The sequence below is a fragment of the Branchiostoma floridae genome, chromosome 2 (assembly GCF_000003815.2).
Source record: "Branchiostoma floridae strain S238N-H82 chromosome 2, Bfl_VNyyK, whole genome shotgun sequence".
Classification (NCBI taxonomy): Eukaryota; Metazoa; Chordata; class Leptocardii; order Amphioxiformes; family Branchiostomatidae; genus Branchiostoma; species Branchiostoma floridae.
Window position 1 is genome coordinate 19,942,258 of NC_049980.1, and position 26,791 is coordinate 19,969,048.

Here is a 26,791-nt window from a genome sequence, read left to right on the forward strand (position 1 = left end):
TAGCAATACTGTAGCATTGTACAAATCAAACCAAACAAACACATGCATAATTATGTACATGTAACAGTACATGTAGTTTACATGTCTACAAAATGAGAAGATAAAAAAGAGGAGACTGGTATCAACCTTCTGCTCGGTTGGTCTCTTCCATCCTGACAGCCTCTGATGCCAGGATGCGGGCTTTCTTCTTCCCCTCAGCAACATTGATCTCTGCCTCCCTCAGACCTGTCCAATTAGCAGCAAAGTGTTATTTGATAGGTCTTTGCAACAATGTCAAAGAAGTAAAGGTGCACAAATCTCATGGGCTTCAATATTTATGGGTCTGGATCCCTAGCAGGTACCAATTTTGTGCCATGGTGACTCAAAGTGCCTAGCTTTGCCCTGAATGGGACATGAATCTGGAGGTCCCATGTTTGAGAATGGCCACACCTCCATCATGTTAAAAAATATTCACTTTAAAAAAAGTTTAATTCACACTCTGCCAATCACTTGTAGCCATCACTCTCATTACATATAAGCTCTGTGGCCATCTGTAGTGACAAATCGTTGTACTTTTGACAAACCTTCTGATTCCAAAATGGCTGCCCTCTTCTTTCTCTCAGCCTCCACCTGCATGACCATGGCCTCCTTCACTCTATCAGGCATCTGAATGTCGCCTACATTTAACATGTACATTTTTCTTTAAGTACATGGACAATATAAACAAACATAGATATGTATTCCATACTACTAGCAGGTGTATATAGTTGTTTGTGTATGTGATGTTTATCACTTTGGAAGCATACTTCTATGAACAAATCCTTTGCACTTTTTCAAATAATGGCACAAATTTTAAGATACATGTACCCACATGTCCCCTAAAAACCACTGACAATCAGCCTAACAACAGCAGCAACATAGTACAGGATAATTCTTAACCCATTTAGATCTGTTTTCAACTTCCAAATTTGTACAATGTAGCACAAAAGACTATTATCTAACAGAAAAGTCTGCTTTAGGATTATTTGGAGATGTCAGCTTACGTATTTCATATCTTAAACACCTCATTCCCCAGGCTTCTGCAGCAAGATTGATGGCATCTGAAAGAACCATGAACAATGGTATTGTCAATAAGACTGGCTAGATATAAGTCTCCAACAAAACATTGTCAACAAAACAGTCCTGTCAATTTTTTTTGCCAATTTCAAATAAATTGAAGAAAGTCTACTTACCTACAATAGCAACATTCAGGACCTCCCTTTCCTTGAAAACTTGATCCATTGTAATTTTACCTGTGGAATAAAGTACAAGTACAATCAATTACTTCAATGCCTAATATAACATGCATATACCATGTACTTTTCTTATTGTTCCACCTTTTAACACTATCTATCAAGGCATAAAAATCAACTGTAGAAAAAAAAGGAAAAGCATGGTAGTCATCTTATAATATGGTGATACATTTATTATGCTTTTTCTATTGACCTATATGGTGAGAATGGTATTAATCCACTATGCAACAAGAACATCTTATGTACCAACAACTTGTACATGTCAACATTATTACATATATATGTGGAATTGTATATCCAAAGTGTCATCTTACCAATTTCTGACCTCATGGTGGTCTGTGCAAGTTGTGTTACAGCATACTCTGGGTCTTCTACACCGTAACTTGACTAAAAAAAAACCAGAAATACAAGATGTTAGATGTAACATAATCGCAAAATAAAAACAAGTCATATTCAACAAAAGGTTTATTTCCTTTTAGGAAAAGATGTTATACTTTCAAATGTGTTTTTCTTTGTACATGTACTATTTTTTTGTTAAACTTACACAGGAAGATCCTATATATTAGTAGCCTTTAAATTGGATTGACCTTGTCAGCAGCTATTGCAAGCATGAATATTTTATGAGCTGTTGCTATGACATTGCTACAAATAACAAGTCTTTATCTCGCCAAATTACACAGAAAATTTGACCGCATTTCTTCTGAATACCTTGTATGGGTCCAATATCCTCAGGTACAATACCCCGTCTATTTGCAGGGTCACGTTATCTGAACAGAAAAATAATACAATGGTTGCAGTTTATAGGTCTTATAGCATGGAAGCAGTCTGACAGAAATGGTGCTAGGGTAAATCTTTAAAATCTCGTTCTCCAACTGTTTTTACAGTAGACATATTTGGTATATTTTGGTATATAATATCTTATCTTGATTTTCATCTATGACTGTGCTGTGGATTACATTGAATTTCTACTGAGGGTTGGATTTTTTTCTGAATTAGTAAAATATGAACAAAAAAAAAGGGACCTAATATTGAACCATAATAACACTAATATATTTGTTGTACACAGAATGGAGGCAAACTCTTACTCATATACAGATTTGTCAAACTCACCTATTGTGATAGCACTCTGTTCTGGAATATCAATTACTATCTCCTTTAGGGACTGAACATACTTGATTCTGTCCAGAACTGGAATGAGGAGGTTGAGACCCTGAAACAGAATGTAAGAGAAGCTTTAATCTGACATTTTACACCTTCATTCAAAAAGCGAAGAACTTGTCAAGAAACTCACAACATGTAGCAATCAAATCATTTGCTTTTTTATAGTTGTTCAAAGAGTTCTCTCATTAACTTTTTAAGTGGGGTCTTTTATCAAAGCTACACAAAAAAAGCACAGATGTAACCGTCCCTACTTACGTCAGTTCCGAATACATCTATACTTTTGCATATGTAGCATATATCAGACTACCAGGTATTTAAAAGAATAGATGTGTTTGAATCTAACATAAGTAGGGATGGTTACATTTGAATCTCAATAATGTACTGTTTAGCAGGTACAAATACCTTTCAATTCAACATCTTCCCATAGGCATGTGGTGGCAGTTGGTTATATTAGATTTGCAACCTAGTATTACACCTACTCTTTGTGCATACCGGTAACTCCAACCATTATTTCAATTAATGAAGAGGCCCCTGCCATGCTTCTTGACAATAAACAATTCCTTCTACAACAAAAAAACTGAAAACTAATTTGCACATACGGGCTCCAAAATCCTGTGATATTTGCCCATCCGCTCCACTATCCAGGCCTCTTGTTGGGGAACAAACAAGACTACAGTGTTCATTGGTAGACCACTGGCATGTCGCGCAAGACGGGTCAGACTTGTCTGGGGAAACAGCCCCTGTAAACAACAACCAAAAAAAGGCACAATTTTGGTTGGTCTTCTATATACACTTGTAAGATCTACTTATCAATGGCTTATCAAGTTCAGACTAGCATTAGCAATGGTCACCTCTCAGGCAATCAGATACTACTACTCTACGTTCTGTTGTTGGAGGGGAAGTTATGACCCAATGACGTTGCAGGCTGTATGATTGCTATTACATAATACAAGGAGGAAAAAGGGAAGGAGAGAGGACCCCGCTGTACACTAGTGTTCAGACCTGTTGGGTCCCGCAACAATCTTTTGTTTCCATCCTCCAGCAATGTGTAGGTGTTCCCCTCAAGCTTTTCTGCCACAGGTAGCAGTAGCACCCTGGTTTAAAAACCAGGTTTAATTAATTATACGTGGGTTTTATACACCCATAAAATTCTTAAGCGTTTGAAATAAGCCCTTTCACAGAAGTCAGGACGCATGTGCAGCGGCAGTAATATGCCAAAGGGTAAGGCCCACAAAAAGTGAACAGTCCTTGTCTTGACTATTGATTCGATCTAGTCATTTTATAACAACGTCCAGACGGATTTTGTTTACTTTTTGTAGGCATATTATTACCTAGAATTCCTGTCGTTGCACATGCATTCTGACTTCTGTGAAAGGGCTTGTTCCGGTCTGCCTAAACACCACAAACGACCACAAATGACACAGAAACACCACAAATGACTCTAATATGTAGTGTATATGGGCCAAAAACCTTGTGTGGCGCTCTGGAGACATTGTTTACACATTTATGAATTTAAAAAACGCAGCAAGTCCTAAGTATTCACCAGTTATTTGAAGATCAAAGCAATTCTTGGCCGCCATGTTGGATCGCCCGTGCTAGGGGTCTGCATGGGGAAGTTCTCGATACCTTCCTCGGTTCCATAGACGACATGGCGATAAAACTATGGAAGCTGTTGGTTCATAGATTATAGCATGGCACTACTCTATCATTGTCAACTTATAAAACTTGTATACTACGTTTTTTTCAGCCTCAAATGCAAGCACACATTCATTGACAGCACTTCGATCTTGAAACCGGCGGACTAACTCGAAATAACTGGTGAATACGTAGGACTTGCTGCATTTTTTAAATTCATAAATGTATAAACAATGCTCCAGAGCGCCACACAAGGTTTTTTGACCCATATACACTGCATATTAGAGTCGTTTGTGGTCGTTTGTGGTGTTTCTGAGTCGTTTGTGGTCGTTTGTGGTGTTTAGGCACACCTGGCTTGTTCAAAAGTTGTTGCAATTGTATACCAAACTGTGAGCAGTGTGGTGGGTAACAATTTAGTACGATATTTTCCGGTGCTGTACGACCAAGTTGGGAGAAAAACTGGTATTTCTGTGGATGCAACCCAATTTTTCATCATCTCAGAAATATGGAAAATATTCTCTATCAGTATGACCAAACTTGTATTTTCTATTTGTGCCTAATTGCATAACTAAACTTGCATAATTTGTGAGATTTTCAACAAAGCACACACAACTTTTCTGTATCTATATTGATCAGGTGAACAAGATAAAGCCATAATTTAGGCCTGTGATACCGTACGTTTTGTTCATGGTGATAAAAGAAAGCACCATCCAACATGCACAACACATATGCACATGTAACGTTACATAATGAAATGATGTAACCAAGGAGGTTGATGTAACTCATTTGATGAAATTCGGTTTGTAAGGATACAGATCAACACAACATAGATAACATTGAATCTCGATGCTTCAAAGGTAGTAATACATGTCCAAAATGTACCATATTACCATTTGAGGACGGGTTCTAGCCCCGATTCTCAGTGCCATGCTGAGTGCTCCACTTCTTACAACACCAGCCATCTTGTCACCTCTGTAATGTCAACGGCACAACTCACTCTCAATAGTGGGGAAACATTTCGAATGAAACCCGCTTTAGACGATTTTAATACTTTATTTCGATACATCTTTTCTTTATAACATTATAAATAGTCTTACAAAATAAATCAGTTATGTACAGTCGAAAAATTTAGGTACTTTGATTATTTAAGTAGGATTTACAAAAGCTCGCCTCAAATAAACAGCATAATGGAATATTCCGGATGGAAATCACGGACATGCGCGATGGATTTGGCCCTTTCCGCCATTTTGTTCGTGGCACGGTGAGTTCTTCCTCAGGAAGAAGCAAAGAAAATCACCATGAGTTTGGTCATACCCGAGAAATTCCAGCACATTTTGCGTGTGATGAACACCAACATCGACGGGCGTCGGAAAATCATGTTTGCTTTGACATCGATCAAGGGTGTTGGGCGCAGGTAAGAAGAAAAGTGGCCGCGGTACCAAACTGACTTGACCAAATTTTTCATGACCTCGTGTACAGACGCAGACATATGTATGCTAGCTATAGCTGCCATGCAGCTTTCATTATTTTAAGAAGTAGGCAAAGAGATTTTATCCATAGATATAGCATAGAGGGCATGCAGACCTGCATGTAAGGGACACCTGGCCTAAAGCGCCTTGCCGCAGGAAAGTGGACACAAATTATATTTCTGTCGTATAGACTCAGGATTTAGCCATGGCCTGGGTTAGTAGTAGCTGAGAGTAAGATAGCAACAACTTGAACAAGACCCAATCGTTTTGACTCTTATCACGTTTGTACATGTCAATGCCATAAGCATTCCTCTCAATGGTCTCCATGAAGGGACGGATGTAACTTGTTTCTATGCGGCCCAGAAATTGTACAGTAGATACCAGATACATAATTTGAGCAAGGAGTGAAATTTCCCGGCCACCATAACGTCATCAAACATTTGAAAACAAGTTACTAACAGATATACATGTAGACTAGCCTGACATGCACTGTTTCAAGGCTTAATGCTAACGATAACCCAAAGAATGAAATTGTAAGAATTCACAGACCAGCTGTACTGGTCACAGCAAAAGGTCTTGGGTGTCCAGAGTGATACCCTTAACTGCATCCCCGACCCAAAACGATACACTATCTAATTTTAAGGTACCGTTTTATAAGTATTTTGTACAGGATCATCTTTTCCACTAGCCCCCATTCCATCCAAATTGAGTTAAAATAACTGTTTCTGTTGGGCTTCACAGGTATTCCAACATTGTTTGCAAGAAGGCAGACATCGACCTGTCAAAGCGTGCTGGTGAGCTGAGTGACGAGGAAGTGGAGCGTCTCATCACCATCATGCAGAACCCTCGCCAGTACAAGATACCCGACTGGTTCCTCAACAGGCAAAAGGATGTCAAGGATGGCAAGTACAGTCAGGTAGGTGCCAAATACGGTAAATTTCAAAATTTTAGCATTGCTAACTTGTTTATCTCACAAAGGACAGCCAGAAAACATCACTATTCCATTTGAACATCTGCTTGAAGATTTTGCTCATGTATAAACATTATGCACAAAATCAAAGTTTGACATTGAAAATGTAAGTGTCCACATGCATTTCAGTATTGCTTTGTTAGACTCTATTGTATCACTAGAGTTTTAGACAAAGTCTAATAAAAAGAATTTTAAAAAAAGATAACCCTTACCTACTGACCCTAATTTTTTCAGGACTGAAACAGGAAACACAACATAAAATGATTTTTTTCTTAGCCCTTACCAAAGTAACTGTAAATGGTTAACTGAAATGCAACATTTGGAAAGCTTAGGTCCAACTTAAAACCTGTTTTCCCCATTCCCCTAGGTGATGGCCAATTCACTGGACAACAAGCTGCGTGAGGATCTGGAGCGTCTGAAGAAGATCCGTGCCCATCGCGGCCTGCGCCACTACTGGGGCCTGCGTGTGCGTGGTCAGCACACCAAGACGACCGGCCGAAGGGGTCGCACCGTGGGTGTGTCCAAGAAGAAGTAGAATGTTGTTCAACCCATGAGGAGCAGCAAATAAATGTGTTAAAAGATGGAGAAGAATTTGTTCTTACTTGTCTTCCAAATCTTGAATAACCCCATCTTAGCCAGGCAGGTCCAATGTATCGGATAGTTTCAAAAGTAAAACTTTCCTTAGGGTTTTCTTGCACACATTTTTTCCGTAATACATTTTTGTGCTTTTGTAATTTTCTGTTATTGTATTTATATCTACATAACACATAACCAATAATTATAGCACATCCCCAGAAATTATCAAACTTCCACAATCAATACAGAAGTCTATGTATAATTTACAAAAATGGTGAACTTCCCAACTACTAAGTATTTTAATATTATAGAGTAAAACTTACTGCCACCAAGTACTTTATTAGGGTACCCTAATTACAATGCAGCAGATGTGCAAAGCTAAAGGTTGTGACAGGTCCTTCAATATGATAATGTAATATGTAAAAGTTACAATACATTAGCTGTACTATACCGTTGAGATGTTACAAAACCCATCTGTCTTGTGAAAGGAAAGATTACCTGTAATACAAATAGAACTATGCCTTTTTTACAGACCAATGGCTTTAACCCAGGAAGACAGCTTGGAAATGAAACGGTTACACAACGCTACATGCTAAGCTGCTTGTTATGAGCAGAGTGCTTGCTTTTGCAGTAAGATGTTGATGATGGGTCCACAGTGGCAAACCCTGACCGGATTGTTCCAAGGACTTAAAAATGATGCTTTCTTAGCTAGTAGGCATCCTTCCATTTCTTAGCTAGGTGCTCAGCATATATGAGAATGGTAGCTGAACCAGCTGCAGACCTGCACACACACCACTAGCAGGTAGTGGACTAGCCCAGTGCTGTAGTGCTTGTACAACTGGGTGGTCTAGGATATCTACAGCAAATGATCTGGGAAGAATTTTGGTTTAACTCATTGTAATGTTACTCCAACGTCTGACTTGACTTTTAGATTTAAAGGTGACTAACATGCATCTAATGCACTTACCGTGTCTGCTAAAACACAACTTGTGAAAGTTCACCTGTCTTGGTAGGAGTCACTGTAAATGGATTGAACTGTAGACGGAAGGAAGTTGAATTCCCTCAAATTGCCAGTTATGGACTCTGGCACATGACCAAATGAACATATGACTCCAGTGGTGTATCTACCTGCAGGATAGCCTGTAATGCCGCTTGTCTTTTTCACAAAGGATCATGTTCCCTGTGGTTAAACCTATATTTTATCAACACGTACGGGAAACAGTTCATCCATACACCAAAAAGCAGTTAATCAAGCAACTGGATATTTGTTTTTTTTTGGAACTGGATATGATTTTTGACCGTTTCCATAATCATATCCAGTTGCTTGATGAGTAACTTCTTTTTGATGTATTCTATTCCCTGGATGTCTAACCTTCGCCGACTATTCATTCATGATCTGCGAATTTGTCTACAAGGAATACCGTTAATTACCAAATCAAACAGTTGCACCCTAGACAGCAGTTCCCCTATTTTGACCATGGCCGTCACTTAGTAGTATATTTCAGCTAATTTGTGCCGTTTGTCAATGTCTACGAGTCTATAGACTATATTGGCACTTTGTTTCCTGCGAAATTGGCTTCTTAGTCCCCATCGGCCCCTTCCACTGCATGGGCCACTTTACAAATGAAGCAGAGTGTAAAAGAGAGATGCCCCGCATAATGACAAAACCCAGCAGCTATTCCCCTATGGTAAGGCTGGAGTATGATATATTCCAGCGGTTAGTGAAAACGAGTGAGATACCACAAGGGTAAACGCTTGCAGGGAAATGAACTGGTTCTATTGATTGAATCAGTCCATGAAATCGAGAATGTTTGGGTTTGGTGACCGACTAACGTCGATAGCAGCTATTCTGAGGAACATTTCGTATGAGGCCGTTTATTGGAATGATATCCAGTCTATAGTTTCCAAATGTTACATTGGAAAAGATATAGTATGCAACGGACGAAACGATATGATGCACAGACAAAGATATGTCAACAGACATGAGTTCAATTGTGATAACAACCCATGTGCATGCCTGGAAGTACAAGGTAACTTACTTTTTGGGACCCTGCTGTTTGTAGCTTGATCTAGCCTCAAAGCTTATCGCTGCTGTGTTCTGGTATAGCACCATCAGCCTGAGTAGAATTTTTTCAAGCGGGAATCATCAAAGTCAAACTAACCGACGGTAGACCGTGTATGTACAAAAATGGTTCACACGTACTTATTATGTTGTTGGTGTAGATAAATGTGTGACTCTGTACAGCATTGTTTTATCATTTTGTTCCCATATGACCAGAAAGATTAATTGGGGGATCAGTCTCCCGACACTGCCCTCGGGCATATATCACGGGTTTTGATCATGACATGGGCGGACACTGTCTCATGTACTCATGATACGTCACAAGCCACATGCTCAAACCATAACTTTATTGCGACAATGAGCCAGTAGTCAGAGAATTCGTACATGGGCATGTTGTATTTTGTTGCATTGCAACTAGGGCTGGGTACCGGTACAGAAAATTCAGGTCCAGGTCCGGTTCAGGTCCAAAGGATCAGGTCCAGGTCCGGACCTGAACCTGGACCTGATGCAGTATGACTCATACCAATGGTGTATTTCGCTACAAAGAAATCTGTTTGGTGGAGTATTAGACTTACACTGGCGTTTTGAAATCCTTCAACGCTAACTGCACCTGTACGATTGGCTGTAAAACTTGGTAGAAATGACTATAAACTCTGCTCTACTTCACTCTTGTTATTTTCTTCCACCTGCAAGCGCCAAAACGTGTGAATACCTGATCAAATAATCTGTTATTTTTTTAACCGGTCCAACATCCGGTCCACCTAATTTTTTCAGGTCCGGTTTTTCTGGACCGGTCCAATAAGAAAAACCGGTTTTGTACCGGTACGCTGTACCGATACCCAGCCCTAATTGCAACGATTTCCAACATATGCGACTCAGATTAAAATTCATGATGGGCAAATCTTTCAATATCAGTTAAGTGATATATTCCGCTCAACTGATACATAAATTAGCGATTTATATTTGTCAGAAAAGTGTTAAAGGCTTGGAAATCTTATCTATGGTTTATCGTTGTGTTTTATGAATGTCTTTATTTCAATCAATTCAACTTACATCACATGATATTATTGCACTGGAAGGCACTGTTAGGAATAACTCACTACTAGGGTACATGTTACGCTCACAAAGCACACATGGTTATTACAAAGACTGTGTCATACAAATGTACACGGTCATAAGATTCGGGCTTTAATTAAAAGATGAAACTTTTCGCTAGTAATGATACAGGTAATGTTGCCCATAGAAGCCAAACCCAATTGGTGCTGAGATCGTGACGCCAAGATCTTTGATAACTGTGCGTGCCACTACCGTGTGTAATCATCAATGATGAGAGGCTCAGGGGTTGAAGACCTTTCGCTGAACAAATGTGCCGTGCACGGTGCATTGTAATTTTGCGGTCCTTAGCCCAGCTACAGAGACGGCTGTTCTGGGGTGATTGTAGTGTGCGCAGTCAGCGCCATGTCAATTCACCATTGGTTATAATAAATTCGTGCCCTCCACGCAACTCCACTTGTCTAGATTGCGGGGCGCACTGTCTAAATTTATGTAGTCTCCAGTTGCATTTAGGAGGTAGACATATTTTGAACAGATGTATCACAACGTCATCATCTATAGACAGGTGGTTTTGATCACGATATATCACAAGTTTAATGAGCATTCCTTTCCCCCTGACACCGTGACAAGGTGATTAGTTGCAGTTTTTCTGACTTCTATTCTAGAGCAGCTGCTATTGGTGACTAGACGTCCACACAAACAACGGATATGCACTCCCCAAAAGAACCCTCTGAAATTGTAGATGATGACCTGTTATCTGTGGTTGGAATGACTTCAAGAATTCTAGGCAGTTATTACCTGCCCAGAAACTGTATTCAGGTAGGTAAATGCCTGTGGATCCAAATGATAGCTGGATGATATTCCAACAAATACTAAGATACAACTGAAATTGTTACTTGTAGGCTGAAGTATTTTCACTCAGATGTCTCGGATAGATTAACAATTTAGTATATCGTTGCCCTTTCCTATCCCAATACTTACTCGTGGATTTTTTTTGCGAAATGTGTTTTCCTCTTTTGTCGTCACAATCACTCAGCTACTAAATGTGTTGCCTCGGTGCCAACCTTGAAGCAGGGGTAGCGATCAGTTGGTGCGGAATAAAGCTGGCATCCAGGCTATTAGATTTTAGGGCGAAACAAAACCACTACACGTCCGCCCCAAACACATTGTTCATATGGATTTAACACTTCTTTCCGAATACGCGACATAGAACGGCGCCGTGTCGTGTCGTGTACATTACTAAAAGAGAACGTTTGTAAATCTTGTTCAGCTGAAAATGGAGGCACGTCCTAACAGTGTACATGCACGGTTACGCCAACAGAAACGACAGAACAAACTGCCGCAATGACTAGGACCTTCTTGTATAGATGTACTAAGTCTCACAACATATTCCCACCACAAATGAAATTAACCTTCCGTTTTCAAAACACACATTGGGAATTGGATTCGGTCTAAAATCGACACAAATAGACCCTTCAAGGACTGGTGGTAGCTGAATTTGTATATAGTTATTAGTGTAGCTGCTAATCATCTGCAATGATAATTTTAAAGAACGCTTGCAGATAGATGTGCAAAAGTTAGGTGTGATGAGTCGTTGAGTGTAATATAACCAGCTGCTGCCGCGCCGCGTGCCTGCGAAGCTGGTGTGTTACGCCGAACGGCCGTTATACCGGCTATATAGATACAGATACAGATACAGATTTGTGAGACCGCGTGGCACGATCGGGAGCGCGTTGGTCTCAGGTCCGAGAGGTCCGGGGTTCAAATCCGCTTGCCGTGTGCCCTTGGGAAAGGCACTTTACACGACTTTCCTCACCTAACTCAGGTGTAAATGAGTACATAGCTGCGGCTAGTGGCAGGCCTTTGTGGTGGCGACAGGCCATAGGGGCATGTTCGGGCATGACGCACCCGCCATGACACATGAGTCAGGGGCAGGAGGAACCCCTTGCATCCTTGGTCGGAAATCCTCCTAGGAGACGGAAACTCCAAACAACAAACCTACATTCCACCAATGTAATTACTTTGTTTAAGTTATACTGTTCATTTCTTTGTCAGTTACACCAACTTGGTTATTTAATTCATATCATTTCAGTTGTTACAACGATTTGATGTTTTGTTACTTATATATATCTTACCAATGACCTCTGACCCCTTCTCATTATCTTAAGTTCATTGAATTGATTTTTATTTTGACACTTCAGTTGCTTTCAATACGTCTTATTTATGCTTCTACATTTATGTTGACTCATGTTTTTGCTTGTTTTGTAGCCTGTTTTGTAAACTGTAGAAATGGACTCCAGGAAGAATTTACGAGAAAATTGTTAAGTCTAATGGAGATCTCAATAAACAAACAAACAAACAAACAAACAGAGAAGAGGCGAATGACCATTCGTTGAAGGTAATGAGTTCGAAAATAGCTAGGTTTTCAGCACCACAGACAGGACAGACTTAAGTTTTATTGAGAATGTGCCAAATATACGGTCAAAGCAGATAGCTGTGGCTAGTAACGGCTGTTCACATGTACGAGACGAGTAAAAACAGTAGCGAGTACAGTTTAAGATATTACTCACGTGACTGTAATCATAATCACACAGTTGGATTTGATTTGAACTTCTAAGTTTAAGCATCTAACATGGCAGACAATATGTTGGAGTCACGTGAGTGAGTCTATATGCACTTGGTGTCAGTAGTGATAAATCAGCGAGGCTGAATTACTTTGCCTGGTAATTTGTAGTTAGAATTAGGTACAACCAACAAATCATTCATAGGGATAAATCATTACTGTCATGGCTGCTATTACGGTGTATGCGTCATTTTGCTTTCAAGTCATCTTGCTATCTTTATCGATCATTGTTTGTAAGAATGACTCCCTGTGTATATATAACGTTACATATGTATGGAGTTTCGAAAGGTACAATATCACACCAAATTTGTGGGCTTATTTGGTGGCCGAAATATTCCTCAAAGCATGTGTGCTTTGCCCCGTGCTTTGTTCACTAATTTGATTGATTGATTGATTGATTAATTGATTGCTTCATCGATTCGTAGCATGTTCGTCCTTAGCTTTTTAAGCAAAATATCACGAATCGTTGCCAAAATTTGAGAATAAATTATACGAATATTCGGCCAAGGAGCTGATAAAAGCTCCTTGATTCGGCTAATCTTTTTTGCAAGACGCGCCGCTACTGAAGGAAAAATGGCAATTGGCATGTGGTACAAATCATGATCATTGCAAGATCAACCTACAACAAGAACGCAAATCGTGTTTTTATTGCAACATTTGGATACAGGGACATGATGACGACATACCCAAGCTTACACCTTCTTTTCGTGTTACCACGAAAAAAATGACAATTGGAATGTGGTACAAATCACTGCAAGAACAAGATACAAAAAGAATGCAAATTATCTTTTTTTTATGGCAGCATTTGAATACAGGACATGACGACATACTCAATTATACAGATTATTTTTCGTGTCACCATCAGAGTACATTACAAAATTACATCAAATACATGTACTACAAATACAGAAAATGAAACTACAGACACGCAAAGCACAATCAACATACTGTGTAAAATAAACCACATAACAGTAATCGTATGATAACTGAAATTGATATAATTACATGTTATGTGAATTGTTACCAGATACTACAATGCTTGTAGGATTGAAGTTTTGCTACTCAAATCTTTTGGTTTCTTTTATGACTACTAGTAGTTGGACGTACTGTAAGAATTTGGCGTTGTTTGAATCGGAAATGGAGAGTCGGAAGTGAATTAGGACATTATCAGGACTATCAGGAACATTGTAAAGATTTGTGACATAGAATTACTGAGGAGGGGGAACGATATTGGGTGTAGTTGGGTAAGCACAAAAAAGAAGAAGAAAACAGTGATAAATACTTTCACAAGGATGGCCACAGCTATAAGCAGGACTGGTAAGGCTAGGCAGTGAGGGTACAAATCATGGGTCATACAAGAGTGGCCACTCAGTGTTCGAGCAACCAAACATCGTTGCCACACAGCGATTTAAAATATTAAGTTCAACATGTTCAAGCTGTCTGAGAAATGCGATAGGTTCTCCCTTGTTGTTGGCAGAACGAACAAGACTGGACCCCAGGGCAGGTTCGCCCGCCACCAACTAGTCCGACAAATGTGTCTACAGATGATTCAAATTAATTCCATGCAAATTGAAATTGTTTGTTGTTGTGGGAGATAAGGGCCCCATTGACCCATCAACCAGCTACATTCAATCACCTTCAACTTGCCCCATTGTCAACCAATCAAAGTCGACGAAAATACACTTCTAGTTTTAGTTCAACAAAACACATCACGAAACCACCCTCGACTGACCACCCCGTTCACCGGTGTCAGTAAACACATACTAGTACCAGATCAAACTAACCCACACATCTGCTTATCCTCGTGTCTTCCAGCATATGTGTGTTTTTGATTGGCCTGAGATCACGTGGTAATAAGACGTACACATTCCTAGTGCTCTCCAGTGCTCTGGTGCTCGCGCAAGTAGGACTGTGCGATATTCATCATGGGGGAGAAAGTTCTGGTACTCAAAGTGAAGAGAGCTACGAAAGTTTTCCTAACGATAACAAAAGTAATATCATAGAAGATTTATTTATTTAAATAATGTGGATATCATTTCATTTTAGGACATTAAGGCCGTTGGAAGGTATTATAAAAACGCAATCAGCTTAGTACCACCGCCCCTTGCTGGATTTCGTCTAATCCTTAACATGGCGTCGCTGGATACGGTGTGAACAAACTCCAGATCGGAGAAAATAGCGTGACTGTGTTTAGTGCAAGCTTAGAGTTTCGCCGCCACAACGGAAAGCTGCTCAACTTATTATTTGCCGCTTCTACCGATGAGGGACTAAAAGCCACGCACAAGCCACGGGAAAACCGGCGCGATCGCTCATTCATTCATAGATCTTTTCCCGGTTTGTACGAAGTTTTCCAGTTCTGCATTCTGACAGGTGTGGGTTACGGTTGTTGTAGGCGAGACGGAAACCATTTCTGTTTCACAAAATGAGCATAATATCTCGTGAAAACCTGGAGGATGTAATGGCAAAAGTGTAGACATTGCTAAAGGCTATTCGGAATCGTGAGTCACATCATATGATAACCTCGTGTGAATGTTTCTGTATCATGTGCAAGTGATAGTAAATTTTGACCTGATCAACCGGCAGAGCATGTTGTAAAGAGCTCCACCCAAATCATCTCTTCCGTGTTTCATGTTTACCCCCATGCTCGATGCTTTGTGTCCACACCCTTTGGCCCTTTTGTTTTGTCTTGAATAGTCGCGGGGGCGTGTACCGTCACTGTTTTTGTCCGCTCCAAGTGACGTTATCAACGTGTCATAGCGACAAATCAGAATATCTTCCTCTAGTCTAGGTTCTATTATAACAATGTTACTCCCTTCAAATTATATGGCAGAGCTGTTCATATCGTATATTTAGCAGATGGTAGTCTGACTTCAATAGGAGTCCATCTGACATAGCTGGATTATACTCCCTTCTACAATTGTATGTATAGTTATAAATACCTTGCATTGTAATTATATGACAGCTATAGTGTGTCTTGTGGGCTATTTTCCCATTTGTCAGTTTTGACTTGAACTTGTTGGTTTGTCGGGTATTTTGAAATCCAAATTTTTTCCAAAAATTTTATTTCGTTACTTCCATAGAAATGAAGGAATTGTTTTTGGTCCATGTGAATGTTTGTCTCGGGACTCTCTGAAACGCCATTTTTTGCATTTTCAGGGGTAAATTTTGCTGTTAGACTAGCTTGATTTAATGAAATTTCCATCATAAAAAAATTCACAAGGTTTCAGCTTGCTTTGGAGGGGGGAGGACGCCCCCCCCCCCCACATATTTACCGGGGTGACGGCTGCCCCCCCTGTGCCGCCGCCACTGCAAAAAAAAGGTATTAATTCTATGGCAAGCGTCACCACGTCTGGACATATAAGATATATGCCGATGCTGGAGATGGGGTTGCTGGTAGCTTGAACAGATTTGCAGTAGTTAATGAAAAATGTTTTCACAAAGTTGAAAACAAAGCTTCAAATTATGTCAAATCATGCTATACCAGAAGGGACCCACACCCAAAATATATCATAATTTTTAGACAATCCTTCCTTTCTGTAGACCCCTTCCAACCCATTTCCATTCTGCCTAACTGGGTAGCAGATTTTAATTTTGTGCCAAAAGGCTACCTTAGCAGGCTGAAGGTTAATCAAGTACCATGCAGAGTTCAAAACACTATTTTTTCTGTTATGTGCATCATGTCAGGTTTATAACTTCTTACAAAGCCTGAATTTTCAAGCAGTTTTAACTTCCTTCTGCAATTATTTCAGCAAATTGCAGATTGCAGAATGGTATTTCAAGCCTGGCACAGTCCTATCAGTACACAGATTATATCAACACCTTTTGTTTATCTAGTTGCATACCAGTCTCTTGACCGGTCCTCTAACCGGGAAAGTTGTGGGGGTGGTACATGCTGCATTATACAGTGCCAAATCATCACTACAGCAAACCAACTCTCCTTTCTCTGTTCATCCAAAATCTGAGTCCAGGGGCGGATCCAGGATTTTGCAAAGGGGGGGCGCATATGCTGTTGCACCTCAGCATAGCTGCGTGGGGGGAGAGCAAGAGAGGGGGGTTTCCCCCTCTAGTTTGGGGGGTTTGGGGGGCCTCCCCCGAGAACTTTTTAAAATAAAGAGACTCTGGTGCATTCTAGAGCCATTTCTGTGCGAAAATAACCAACGAATCAAAACTGACTTTTAGGGCTTAACAAATATAATAAACGAACGAACACTGATCATGATTTTTATAGTTAGCAATCTCACATTCAACAATCATATTTTTGGCCTAGGGGAACGGCCATCGAAACATGTCTTGAGCCGGAGGGAGGGCCATTGAAAAAAAATTGCCTAAGGGGCCTTAAAGATACAAGCAAAATATGCCCCTAAAACGCAGGAAATGAAGTTTCAGGTGGTCAAGATTTTAATTTTTCTCTGGACGTGCCTGGTGACCGTGGCTTGCGCCTCCGGCGCCCACGACGCTCTGGCGTTCGTCACCATCAAAAATCTTTTCCCCTGACAGAAATGTCATTACATTTAGCATAGTCTACCAGCAAAGTTTATCCCTCAAAGTGCAGGAAAACCTGTTTCAGAGGGTTCAAATTTCAACATTTTAAACGATGTTTACTTTCGTGACAGCGGGCTCTCTGCTGCGTGCATATGACGTAATCATGCATATGATGGCGCGAAAATTTTTCGGCAAGTTTGTTGGTTGGCCGAAATAACTCCCGTTTTGGAATGATTACAGCAGTATTGAAACGGTTTTCGTCACGATATCACTAAAATGTACCCAAGTCTAGCTCTTCCAAGTAGAACATTAATTTAGCTTCTTTTGTGTAAATATCGTACATGTGTAGTGGAAAAAATCGCCGTTTTTTTCACCTGACCCATTTTGCATCTTTCGCTGATTTTCTGGATTTCTTTGTGGAATTCCTTTTTTGGGGAGTCCAGCCGAATTTTTTTTTTGGTCCAGCCAAAGGGAGGGCGCGCGCCGGGTGCCCCCCCCTAAATCCGCCGATGGAGTCTTACTCTTAGAGTAATGTTTGTTTAATGTCCATTTGGTGATGATGTTGTTGTCTTTCTCTAACTCCAAGACCTAGGAATAAAGGTTGTAGAGATAAAGTTGTACATCTAGCATACAGCTAGTTAAGAGAGATCAATATGTCACACCAATCATGTCATGAATTACTTTTGTCTTTTTTTTTTTCTTGCTTAACCTGTTTTGGCACTTAGTATAGAATACTGTGTCAGCTGGTGTTTTACACCAGAAGGTGGTTGTCTCAGCTATTTGGATACAGATACAGATCAAAGAAGTAGATTAACAGTGGCAACAGGTTTGACCCCCATTCAGTATTCCAGTGGGGTATTTTGAGCATGTAACAATGGACTTAAGATATATGGTTTGGATGTGTCAGTATATGTCTGTGTTCTCGATTTTTGTGTTTACCCTCACAGAAAACTTGAACATTGGCATGTTTTATTGAGGCTGTATTATATTCTGACCCATAAACAATACAGTCATAGCCATTTGTTAACCTCTGACCCCAATAGGTAAATCCATAATAGCATTAATACATTGTAACAATGTTATATGTCATGTCCTTGGCCTTACTCATGGAGGTATACAACATGTGTTGCATTATACATATAGTGTCAGATCCTGCAGGTCAAGAGACTGTACATATGGAGATTTGATAAAGGGTCAAGTCTGATTATTTTGTATCATACACATGTTGAATATCCAAAAGGAGTCTGGCAAAGTGCTGTAGAGATCTGGCATAAATGTTAACCTGCGCTAAATGATTGAAGATGTGTTCTGTATTTCGGCTGGGTGTCAGGTGGTTTAACATGTTTGCATTCTTGATAGGTTCTTTGTTGTTTACTCTTTGCTCAAAGTCCATAATTAGTACATGATTAATTTTGAACTAAAAGTTAAACATTACACTTTGTACAAATGCTTCTAACCATTTACAACTTATACCTATTTTACTGTTACATTACTTAATGTAACATTGATTTTTTGTAAAAAAACTGCCACTTAACAGATCATGATTATGGACACTATGCTAAATAGGTACATATTATTCAAACTTACCAGCCGTTGCATTGGAAGAAGGTAACTATGTTTCTCAGTGCCTCTACCCACATGTTTTGACTTCCAAGCAATTGCCTCCTTAAAAATGGAGGTGTGGTGGCCGGTAGGTAGTTCTAGGTGTGTTTCTGATTTCGGATATTTGCTGTTATCAGCATATTTTCTGAACCTGTCAATAGCTTGTATATAAATGACATTTGCTATATGGGTAGATGTCAGAAAGTCAAAGGTCAAGATCAAATCCCCCCTGAAGAACATATTATGCTAATTACAGTTTTATTTGTATAATGAATAAGACAATATGAAAGAGTAAATTTACAAAGGATCAAAATATTTTGTGGAGATATGAGGTTTCTGAACTCCTGCTTTAAAGACACACAGTCTTTTCCCATCTCAGCAGCCTGAACAAGTGTCCCAGTGGTGTGACACAGCCAGCAGTTGACCCAGCAATGATGTTTTTGCATAGTGCATTTGTAGGAGTTCCATAAAGGCACCCCTGATTGAGCATATCCAACATAAGATTATATACACTATCAAAATTTCTCCTAGGCTATAGTTATTGGTGATTTTTTGTTTTAATTTTGTGCTTTAATTTATCAGACTTTCAAGAGTCTTTTTTAAGTTCCCCCATAAATCAAACTGAAGAAGCATCTCCAATACAAATATTGACTATTTATTAAGTTTTTTTTCTCAACAATGTAGCACAAGGGAGTTATCTTCCAATACCAAGTAATTATGCAATTCTACATTCAATTTAACGCTTGGCTTCATTTCTCTTCTACCATGTCTTTTTCATTATTGATAAATCTTGGTAAGTTAGAAAAGGAGTCTAGGGAATAAAAGGTTGAAAGAGTTTGAACGCTTTATCTGTGATATATGTAGTATTACAAAGCATGTGATACTTTGCACAGATAGATTGAGGCAGATAGCATTATTTGTCTCTTGGTAGTGATAACTAAATTTTGTCTAGATGGTCTTTTGTCAATATATGCAAACAGGCCACATGTGCAGGCGGTGAGATACTGGCATACATGTACGAGTAGTTGAGATTCCAGAAACTAAAATGACAGATTACACATAAGAAAATAAACAATTTGAACATTGCAAATTTTAGAATGAATTTCTTGGAACATGTTGCTGTGAATAAGGCCACACCAATTGAATTCTTGGGCTCATTGACATATTTATGTAAAAATTCAGGAAATGAGCATTATAATTATGTGAAAATATGGCATGGAGAACAACTTACTACTGACTACATTTACTGTGCAAGCCCAGGTATAGAGTTTTCTGTTAGACTTTGTTGTCATGTTGAATTGTTGTTGATAATGGTAGTCCTTTGTTCTTGACTGTTGTTGATGTATGAATTTTAAACCTTGCTTTTTTTGTAAGTGTGTAAACCAACAAATGGACTTAATCAGGCCTAAATATCTCTACATAAAAGATATAGATAGAAATTACAAGGTAAGGTTGTCTTCTATGCTGTATTCTTGACTATCCTTTGATACAAAACTCCTTGTTGGCCTTAATAATTGTAGGTATCAGTAAAATGTACCAATCTATCCTTAAATTGATAGAACTAATTAGAGAGAATCGACCACACCTTGACACACCCTATTTAATGACTGTATTACCCATTGTACTAATAAGTGCTTAACCAGCTTTGCTGCCCCCACTTTTGAGTGGCTGGGAGGAAGCCACTGCATCTAGGCAACCATGGACATCAATTATTAATATGTATCAGCCAATTTGTACAATGAGACTTCAGAGTTATCATTGTATTCATGCATTGTTCCTTCCCACAGACCTGAGAAGATCATAACAGCAAAGGAGAAAGATGAAGGACTGCCTTAACTGTTTCCGCAAAAAGGAAGAAGGTATGTTATCTGTTTTGTCATCAAAGAAGTATCTAAATCTGTATTACTCGGCTCAGTCTACAGTGAAGGTCTGTTTGCTTCATTTTTTTGGGGGCAAGCATTTTTGTCCAATTTTCTTTTATGCATAGGCCTGTAAGGTCACATTTCTGAGCCTTCTTTATTTGTGCTAAATCTAGAGAAACCACAACAAAAAAATTTTAGGTGTCATCTCTATAAAATACAGCAAGTTGCAGTGGATATGAAGAAGCTGCATTCAACCATTTTAGAATGTATCATCACAGATCAGTCTGTTGTTTAGATAAATGCAACAAAGTCCAGTGCAAAATTGCCAGAGATTCCTTGTGACATCACTGAAAACATTTATGAAAATGTTATAGATGCTATACTGACTTGTACTGCTAGCCCACACAATTGCCCAAAGATCACAAAACAGAGAATGTCATGCCATTGAATTTTGATTGTAGACTTCTACCTTTTACCTTGCTGCCATGTGTGCTTTTTTTGAATGTAGGAATGTTGTGCCTCCCATATTACCACAATAGATAGTTAAAGTGGCAGTGAGTCGAGTGACCCATAAAAAATTTGTAAAGACACATTTTAAGGATCTCTATGTGGGTGTAGGAATGTCATAATTCTCTTATCTGTTGTCATCACAAATCAATGGGTAATTGAAGACAGTGTATTTTTGACATTTGATACCCACACAACAGGTGTGTTGTCAAAATTTTTGTGTCAAAACAGCATCAATCATAAAGAACGCTGTACACTTAGTCTAGTAATGTCTAGCAATATATGAATGAAAGGAAAGGGTAGAAATCTACTCAACCAAAATTTTACCATCTGCAAGTTTCACAATCACTGGATAAAAACTAAAGATATGTCACTGGTTTGAGATGACTAATAGAATGAGCAGGGCATGAGAATAGAATTTGACAGTTTCATATATCAAAATGCTCCTGGAATCATTGTTGAACGTAAACAAAACCCAGTAGTGTGCGGTGATGTGAGTTGGTCCTTTGTGTGCGTTAATGATCGCATGTCGTGATGTTTCATTCCAGAGGTGGAGAGAAAGATTAGGACAAATGACTTGGAGTACAACAAGCAGTTCGGATATGCGGTAAGATTATTGCCCTTTCTTGTCTTACTCAGTTTCTTTCAGGCAACTTGTGCTCTAGACAAACTTAGTGACTGTCAGTATATAAACTTTTAGACATGAACTGATCACCAAGTCTTGGTAAGTGACCGTGTGCCTAATTGAACTCAGGAACTAAAGATGTTATAATTCAAAATCTAAGGTGATATTAGCAGAATCAGCTGGTAACTTAAAGGAATTTTGCTTCCAACTTTGTCTGAAATATATCTGAAATATCATGTTCAACTTTGTCTCCAATGTATTGATCTACATTGATTATCATATGGTGTTAAAGAGATTTACTGGTAACTATCCTGTGTGAAAACTTTTATTACTATGAAAATACATATTGATATGCAGGTTTTAAGATGTTATTTTATGATTTTTACACTGGATTGTCTTAATACATTCAATTTGGTACTAACGAGCTATGATTTGTTTTCCAGAGTAACTACATCAGCACATCAAAATACAATGTTTTCACCTTTCTGCCCATCAACCTGTTTGAGCAGCTGCAAAGGGTGGCAAATGCTTACTTCGTGATCTTGCTCATTTTGCAGGTAAGTAAATTACCTGAACTGGGTTCAGAAGTAGAAAGATGGCAGTGATTTATGTTTGTTTGGATTCAATTTTGCAGAAAGAGGGGAAGGTACAAATGTATACATTTTAACATACACCGCAATGCAATGTAAGACAGCACATTTTCACATATTAAGATACATGTATATAGGTGTACCACAAAAACCACATATTGTCAATTATTTCAGAATTTACAGTACATCGTTATGCTTTTTAAATCAACTGTACATAATCATTTTTCTATCTGGGTGCCAAAGGTATGTAGTATAGATTGTGAGAGTATGGAATGCAGGTGATGTGATCTTTCTCTTCAAAGTAAAAACTCAGCAAGAGGTAAAAATGGAAACAAAATGCTGGTAGGAAAACTAGCATCTGACTATAGATTATTACTCCCTGAAACTGTATGTAGTGAGTTGTACAGACTATCCTCTGTGACTCTATTTATATGTGTCTTTTTCATCTTACTGACTTTTATGTACAAGAATCAACAAATGAACTTGGTTTGGCTTTACCAGAATACTCTGACAGACAAATTATCCATGCCACATTGCCAGTGTGTATATAAGGGGGGCCTAGGCAAGAAATTTATGACATTGTTACCATGTTACAACTGTCATCAATTAGTGTAGATACCAGCCATACATGTAACAAGGTTATACACGAGTTTTGTGGAGTTGTCCGCAGGGAAATTGTCTAAAAGCGTGTCATAACTCAGTCCTGTTGGCAAGTGAGGACTTTGTAACAAGTTTTGTGTTGGACTGTAGGGCCCAAATGTTCTGTACATTAGCATACACTATAATCTTTGTCAGCAAAGACAAGCCAGTAGAATGTCCATGTTTAGGGGAGCTTCAGGCTGTAATCAGGCATGTAGTAGTAGAGGTAACCTGTTGTTCTTGGTTTGGAAATGTGAGCTGTGGCTAGAAAAGTTTGCACTACTAGCTACCAAAATGGCATAGCATTTCATGTTAGCCTAAGGTTAGTTGCTTTATGGTTTACCTTTAACAAGCAACCTATAGCTGTTGTTAGTGAAATGCTGCTTCAAAAGGAGTTTCATCTTTCCAGTGAAATTTTCCTTCCTATTACTGTAATGGAGGAAGTGGATTTTGCAGTTAACTTTTTGGCACTCTGGCTAGAATCCAGAATTGAACTTGAAGTGAAATATTGCAAAATGGTGCCAGAAGCACACTGTTAGCTTCTGGTGATTGTGCAAATTGAAGTTCTTCAATTTGCTTATTGAAGACCTGGACTTCATGCTGCTTGTTTTGCCAATCTGTGCTGGTGTAGACCAGCTCAGTATATCTGTAGCTCACAGTCAAACCAGTGAAGAAAACATACAGAGTTTCAAAATTACTTGTAAAGTAGTAATAAATGCATTTAATTTTGCAATAATTTTCATGTTATTTCAAGCTGTAACAATTTTTGTACACGTAGTATACTAGAATTCCAAAATACATATTCATGGTGTTATGAACTTGTGATGAACTTGTGATGAGGGGTCACTGCAAACACAAAAAAGTTGAAGACTTACAGTATGCTAAACCAGAGGATTGACATGGAACTGCAGTATGGTAAAGTTCTGTACATACAGTTTCAGGATGTATGTACTGGCAGAGTCAGGTTTTCCTCCTAGCGCTCTGTTTTTATCTTGTACCCCTTCTGAAATTATGAAAATGTTAGAGAAACAAAGCACTAAGTTGTAGTTGCCATGCCTCTTGAATTATACATACCCATGTGTTGAACTGCAAAAGTGCAATGCCTGTCATTTTAGGCAGATAGTATATGCACTATACAATCATACTAAAAGCATTTCTGTAGAAAACTAGATTAGCAGGCAGGCTTAGCAAAATTCTTTTGTTGAGTCTTTGTTGTATTGTATGTGGGATCAAATGTCAGACTCCTTTCCCCCTGTAATTAAGTCCCCTGGATCTCTAATGAATGTACAGTATGCTGATATGAATTTGACATTTTATATTGTAAGATAATATCTTACGTGACATTTAATCACCGGAGTTTTGTGCAGTCACTATTTATGTTGTCATGGTATTCATCTGTAGGCACCATTAGGTGGCTAACTTCTGCTTTTATATTATATAGATGCAATTAAGTAGGTATTTAGCCAACTGTTCAGACTATAGAATTATATACTTCACTGCAAGGAAATTACAGTATTTTCATCATCAAAAGACATGAGGCTAGCACAGGAGATTGCTTGGTATCCAGTTGATACTTGAAGAAAGGACAACTATTCCAAGAGGAAGCATAAACAGATATACATTGTATACTTTAATTGTATATCAACAACATATATCATAAAATGCTTTCTTTCAGGTCATACCAGCGATCTCGTCCTTAACACCAGTTACTACTGCAGTCCCATTGGTCATTGTGTTATCAATCACAGCTCTCAAAGATTTAGTGGATGATGTTGTAAGTACAAAGTTTAATGCCCTAATCTACTGTATGGAGATCTGTTTAACTTAGCTCTGGGCAACATTTAGTACGTCCCTGTCATATTCATTGGATGATACTGGCCAGTTACGTAAAGTGAAAACAATGCCAGCATCTTGTCTGAATCAGTGATCATAATTGGTATAAATTCATGTCCATGATTAATATTTTGACTGTTTTCTGATGCATACAAGTCATGATACTAAAAATATGGAATTGCAAACATGGTGCTTATTTCAATGTACAGTATTGTCTCTGACAATATGTATCATAAATTCCTAATTCACATTATAAGCCATTTGCCATTTATCAATTTCTTTTGTTGTAGTATTTTCAGCAAGGCTATGATAAAACTTACCATTGCGAAGGTTTTATGACAACTTCTTTTGTCACAAGACAGTTGTATAACACGCCCATTCTGTCCCAAACCAACTTGTTTTTTTATCATAATATTATGAAAATCTATGAAACTAAGAGAACTTTGCTCTCAAATTTCTTTGCAGAGACGTCACCAAAGTGACAACTTAGTAAACAATAGGAAGTCCCAAGTCCTCCGGAATGGCACGTAAGTAATTTAGCTGTTTTAAGAGTATACATTGTCTTTTTTGTCTCATCATATGTATCAAACCTTCCCCTGTCTAAAATACTAGTTACTGTAGTCCTCAAGTAATAATTAAGATCCACTAAATATGCTTAGTAATGTTCAGTATAATGTAGAGTCATTACAGTTTTTTTTGTTCAGATTCATCCATATTATATTACATGGCATGTTATACCTTACCTTGTCTTTAGGCTCAGGGAAGAAAACTGGATGAATGTACAAGTTGGAGATGTAATTCGCATGGAGAGTGACGCCTTTGTCGCGGTAAGAAATCATGGACTCTGGGCACAGAGCTGTAACATTTTTTGGACTGTAAATATCTGATCACTCAGCTTTAACTTCATCATTTATATAATAGTAGGAGACGTTCCCAAAGGGGTGCACTTTATACTGGTTCTGGAAGAGGGTGCTTTAAATGTTTAGTAATTCATTTGTAACCGGGCAGACATAGAACTTTTGGAGACTATCCGATAGGGCTTGCAAGTTTTAGTCTGCATGATCTTTGGCATCAAGAAATGTTATTCAATCAACACATTGAACAAGTGGATGATCTCATACCTCCTGAGATATCCAGGAGTTTCTGTGACTCTAATGCCACAGCCCTACCCATCACAGATGTAAGTGATCTTCCTCTATTAAGGGATCATTCATTGGGATGACTGAATAGCTTTCCATGGAGTATATCACATACTTTCAGGAAGGAGGTGTCTTTCTGTAATTCTGCAGTTCTAGAAAATACTGCTAGGGGCCAAAAATTGCCATTGGACAAATTGCCATTGCCATTCCACAAACTGCCCACATACTGAAATTCAAATCTATCAGATCTAGAGTTATAGGTATGAAGACACAGCCAAAAACGGAACAGTTGAACCCTCTTCTCGGAGGTAAGAAATTAAAGTAAAACAAAAGGCATTATCCTGAACGGAGGCAAGTATGGTGATGAAAAAGATGGCATGATCATGATGGCCATAATTCTGTTTCCATGGTATTCCTTTTTACATGTAATATCAAACAAAAATTTCAGGCTTGCTATAATATATCACAGTTTTTACCACTTCTTTGAAAGGTTTCTCCAATTATACTGTATTGAACAGGTTTATTGTTATACTTTTGGGAAATCCCGCTAGTGTGTCAGGTCTCATCAATCAATACAACAGGTCAGCACTCCTCTAATTGATATTGATTGATGAGAAATGGTCAGTTACGTGTTATATTCACCATGCTTGATTTCATGGATATTTTTGTAAGATTCGATATATTGTATCTAT

The 26,791-nt window shown here is 38.7% G+C and overlaps 3 protein-coding genes across 4 annotated transcripts in view; 2 read left to right on the plus strand and 1 right to left on the minus strand.

Moving 5' to 3' along the window:
* Positions 1–5,105, minus strand: part of LOC118410450 (stomatin-like protein 2, mitochondrial) — a 6,684-nt gene extending 1,579 nt beyond the window's left edge. Inside the window, exons 1-9 of the mRNA XM_035812181.1 lie at positions 4,958–5,105; positions 3,032–3,172; positions 2,382–2,481; positions 1,980–2,038; positions 1,586–1,658; positions 1,212–1,271; positions 1,023–1,079; positions 564–656; positions 127–225 (exon numbers count right to left, since the gene is read on the minus strand). Of these exons, the coding sequence (XP_035668074.1) occupies positions 127–225; positions 564–656; positions 1,023–1,079; positions 1,212–1,271; positions 1,586–1,658; positions 1,980–2,038; positions 2,382–2,481; positions 3,032–3,172; positions 4,958–5,029 (754 nt within the window). The 5' untranslated portion in view covers positions 5,030–5,105. The remainder of the gene's footprint in view (positions 1–126; positions 226–563; positions 657–1,022; positions 1,080–1,211; positions 1,272–1,585; positions 1,659–1,979; positions 2,039–2,381; positions 2,482–3,031; positions 3,173–4,957) is intronic.
* Positions 5,106–5,285: 180 nt separating this feature from the next.
* On the plus strand, positions 5,286–7,094 carry LOC118410242 (40S ribosomal protein S18). The gene is made up of 3 exons (XM_035811805.1): positions 5,286–5,481; positions 6,278–6,452; positions 6,874–7,094. Exons 1-3 carry the CDS (start codon positions 5,366–5,368, stop codon positions 7,039–7,041), a joined length of 459 nt encoding a protein of 152 aa, XP_035667698.1. The 5' UTR covers positions 5,286–5,365; the 3' UTR covers positions 7,042–7,094.
* A 7,820-nt stretch (positions 7,095–14,914) lies between these two features.
* LOC118408258 (phospholipid-transporting ATPase ID-like) overlaps positions 14,915–26,791 on the plus strand; it is a 30,602-nt gene continuing 18,725 nt past the window's right edge. The window contains exons 1-7 of one of the 2 annotated variants that reach the window (XM_035808932.1): positions 14,915–15,190; positions 20,692–20,763; positions 21,822–21,880; positions 22,342–22,455; positions 24,803–24,901; positions 25,426–25,487; positions 25,715–25,787. In XM_035808932.1, coding sequence (XP_035664825.1) covers positions 20,724–20,763; positions 21,822–21,880; positions 22,342–22,455; positions 24,803–24,901; positions 25,426–25,487; positions 25,715–25,787 — 447 coding nt within the window. In that variant the 5' untranslated portion in view covers positions 14,915–15,190; positions 20,692–20,723. The remainder of the gene's footprint in view (positions 15,191–20,691; positions 20,764–21,821; positions 21,881–22,341; positions 22,456–24,802; positions 24,902–25,425; positions 25,488–25,714; positions 25,788–26,791) is intronic. The other variant, XM_035808924.1, reaches the window with a different exon arrangement.

Excerpts from the sequence above, each read along its gene's own strand:
- LOC118410242 (XM_035811805.1), top strand. The coding sequence starts at position 5,366 with ATGAGTTTGGTCATACCCGAGAAATTCCAGCACATTTTGCGTGTGATG. Across the intron at positions 5,482-6,277 it reads ATCAAGGGTGTTGGGCGCAG|GTATTCCAACATTGTTTGCA; the intron begins GTAAGAAGAAAA and ends TGGGCTTCACAG. Across the intron at positions 6,453-6,873 it reads AGGATGGCAAGTACAGTCAG|GTGATGGCCAATTCACTGGA; the intron begins GTAGGTGCCAAA and ends CCATTCCCCTAG.